Source organism: Acanthisitta chloris, unplaced genomic scaffold (assembly GCF_000695815.1).
Source record: "Acanthisitta chloris isolate BGI_N310 unplaced genomic scaffold, ASM69581v1 scaffold6712, whole genome shotgun sequence".
Taxonomy (NCBI): Eukaryota; Metazoa; Chordata; class Aves; order Passeriformes; family Acanthisittidae; genus Acanthisitta; species Acanthisitta chloris.
This window is the reverse complement of record NW_008658714.1, coordinates 18,376-21,734: the sequence shown is the minus strand read 5'-3', so window position 1 is coordinate 21,734 and position 3,359 is coordinate 18,376. Positions and strand designations below refer to the sequence as shown.

General features: G+C 48.3%; 1 protein-coding gene across 1 annotated transcript in view; it reads left to right on the top strand.

The window, feature by feature from the left end:
• LOC103812187 (myosin-9) overlaps positions 1 to 3,348 on the top strand; it is a gene marked incomplete at its 5' end in the record, with an annotated part of 23,806 nt that extends 20,458 nt beyond the window's left edge. The window contains 4 exons of the mRNA XM_009085197.1: positions 1 to 181; positions 1,055 to 1,163; positions 1,470 to 1,642; positions 1,815 to 3,348. The exon at positions 1 to 181 is cut by the window's left edge and continues 34 nt beyond it. Coding sequence (XP_009083445.1) covers positions 1 to 181; positions 1,055 to 1,163; positions 1,470 to 1,642; positions 1,815 to 1,932 — 581 coding nt within the window. The remainder of the gene's footprint in view (positions 182 to 1,054; positions 1,164 to 1,469; positions 1,643 to 1,814) is intronic.
• Positions 3,349 to 3,359: the final 11 nt, after the last annotated feature.

Sequence of the window (3,359 nt, the reverse complement as noted above, 5' to 3'; positions counted from 1 at the left end):
CCGAGCGCAGCAACGCGCAGAAGAACGAGAACGCTCGCCAGCAGATGGAGCGCCAGAACAAGGAGCTCAAGCTGAAGCTGCAGGAGATGGAGAGTGCCGTCAAGTCCAAGTACAAGGCTACCATCACGGCCTTGGAAGCAAAGATAGCACAGCTGGAAGAGCAGTTGGACATGGAGACTAAGTATGTGCTGGTAGAAACTCTGTTTTACAAGCTTCCACCTACTCTGGGATTACAGGCTCATCTGAGCAAATTCTGATCTGTCTGAGCGAGAGCTTCATCCTGGGTAGTACAGAAGTAAGATCTTGGCAAACCTTCCTTGTTTTTCACAGTAAAGACTTATAGCTTCTTCTGAACTTAACCACTCCTAAAGCTGCAGCTGTGAATACACTTGCTGCCCCTCTGTAGCTCATATCCATGTTACATCAGTGTCTTTTGGTCATTTCTGGGAACACATTACTTCCCATCCCCTCTTTTTCCTATGTTGAGGAGGACTTCTGCTATCTTCCTCGTTTCTAACTTGCCCAGGTCAGGTCAGGAAGGATATTGAGTTGCTGGAGCAGGTCCAGAGAAGAGCAACAAGACTGGTGAAGGGACTCAAGCACAAGTGCCATGAGGAGAGGCTGAGGGAGCTGGGAGTGTTCAGCCTGGAGAAGAGGAAGCTCAGGGGAGACCTTATCACCCTCTACAACTCCCTGACAGGAGGTTGGAGTCAGGTGGGGGTTGGTCTCTTCTCCCAGGCAACCAGCAGTAGGACAAGAGGGCACAGACTCAAGCTCTGCCAGGGGAGGGTTAGGTTAGATATTAGGCAGAGATGTTTTACAGGGAGAGTGATCAGGCATTGGAATGGGCTGCCCAGGGAGGTGGTGGATTCACCATCCCTGGAGGTTTTCAAGATGAGACTGGATGTGGCCGTTAGCACCATGGTCTAGTAACCGTGGTAGGGTTGGACTTGGTGATCTTTGAGGTCTTTTCCAACCTGGTTGATTCTGTGATTCTATGATCTTGCTGGGGACAATGGAGATCAGTTGTTTGAGCATCTCTGTTCGTGTGTAGGGAGCGCCAGGCTGCCAGCAAGCAGGTGCGCCGTGCCGAGAAGAAGCTGAAAGACATCCTGCTGCAGGTGGACGATGAGCGGCGTAACGCTGAGCAGTTCAAGGATCAGGTGTGTATAGTGACATGCAGCATGAGTGAGTCTTCTCAGGGTGGGAGGGTTTCCTCTCTATGGCTGAGCCATCCTCTGCATGTCAGAGGGCTCTAGCATTACCCATCCCGTGGATTGTTCTTCCCTCACTCTAATGCAAGATGAGACAGATGAAAATGTAATGCCTTTAAGGAAAAGCCAGGACCTCTCAAGTCCTAGGCAGCTCCTTTCAGAAAGGGGAGAGGGGGCTTTGCAAACTTCTTTTTGCTGCTCTAACTCTGGGGAAACATTAATTTCTTCATACTTTTTTCCCCCACGCACGCTCAGGCGGACAAGGCAAACATACGCTTGAAGCAGCTGAAGCGTCAGCTCGAGGAAGCTGAGGAGGAGGCCCAGAGAGCCAATGCATCCCGCAGGAAGCTCCAGCGTGAGCTGGAGGATGCCACTGAAACAGCTGATGCAATGAATAGAGAAGTCAGCTCCCTGAAGAGCAAACTCAGGTAAGGCAGAGCCTTTTGTGCCATACCTTGGCAGCCAGTCCAGTGTAGTCCTGCTGCAACTGCCCCCAGTGGCAGCTGCCCACAGCAAAGAGTGTGGCCAGGTGCTTCCTTACCTCTCTGGGGAGTTCAGTGTACCCCTGTGTTGCTGACATTGTGTCTGTCCCTCCCCTAGGCGTGGGGACCTGCCGTTCGTCGTGGCACGTCGGATTGTCCGGAAGGGTGCAGGAGAGTGCTCCGATGAGGAAGTGGATGGCAAGGCAGAAGCTGGTGATACCAAAGCTACTGAATAAATCCTCCCATTTGACCCAGGTTACATGTGAGGGAGTGACCCATCCACCCTGCCCTCTTCCATTGGACTTTCAGCAAACCCTCTCCTCCTAAATTGGCTGGGGATCTGCAGAGCAAGCCCAGATCTGTCTGTCTGGAGCCATCGGGCATCTGTGTTCCTAGTTTTCTCCTCTTTCCAATTTCCTAATCCTCTTTGTATTTAATGCCAAAGAGTCAGGGCTCTGAAATCTGACCAGCGGTTTGGCCACTACAGAGGCCTGGAGAACTGTCTGTGCCACGTCTGCTGGTGAATCCTTACACAGTTTGGAGGGAGTGGGGTTAGGGATAGATTATTTTAGCTGTAAATCTCCTTTTGTCTTCAATCCTAGCTGCAGGGAAGCTCCTTCCTGTATTCTTTCCCCTCCCTCTTTGTTTGCTTTCGGCAATCACGTTCAGTGACCTCAGACTTCTGCCTCTTTTAATCTGCCCACCCACATGGTTTGGGAGCAGTTTCAGGAAAAACGGTGTGCTTTGGCCATGGCAATTTGCCCTTTCTTCTTTCACATGTTTCCAGGGAGGGGTGAAGAGGGAAGCTTCTCTCAGGACCAGTTACCTGGAGGACTTGCCAAAGTTGTATTTTTTATTTTTTACCTTTTTTTTTTATCATTTTGTTTTTCTTTTCTTACTTTTTCCTGTCTGGACAGATCTCTGAAGTGCAATGATGTCCTGTTAGTGTCTCTGCCTCTGAGCGGTTTCATCTAAGGTAGCGTGGACCAGTAGTTAGTGACAGGCTGGGGAAGCAGAGCAATGTCCTTGTGCTTGTCTGAGAATCTCTGGGGGACCAAATATATTTAATGGTAATAGAATCTAGAGGAATTTAATAGGGGAGTGGGCAGAGGGTGGGATAAGGGGAGGGAAATTCCTCTCATTGACATGTCCAAGCCTCTTGCACCTGCTCTGTAACCAGGGGTTGGGATTAGTTATTGTGCACCATTGACTAAGAGTATATTAAAAAACCTTTAATCTGCACAGATATATGTAAGGCCTTTGTATCTCTTGTAATAAGTAATTAAGAAAAAAAAAAAATAAAGGTCTTTATCACTGCCTTTCTCTTGGGACCATGGTTATATATAGATAGTCTTTTCTACACCGTACACTGGTTGCTGGATTTACCTGTATTCTTAACCATATTGTATATGCTGCATTTAGACCTACTTATGAGCAAAGTAAGAATAATTCCATATGAAGCACCATACTGTATGCCTGAAGCGCTCTAATGCAGGAGCCTCGTGTCCCAGTTGCTGTCACAAAAGAAATTAAATTTTTTTATATAATAAAAGTGCCTTAGCATGTGCCTCAGCTGTGTGTCACCACTACAGTCAGTAATGGTTTACTGGTGCTCCACTGATGTTACCAATAAAGATTATCCATGTGCTGCAGTCAGTGTGTG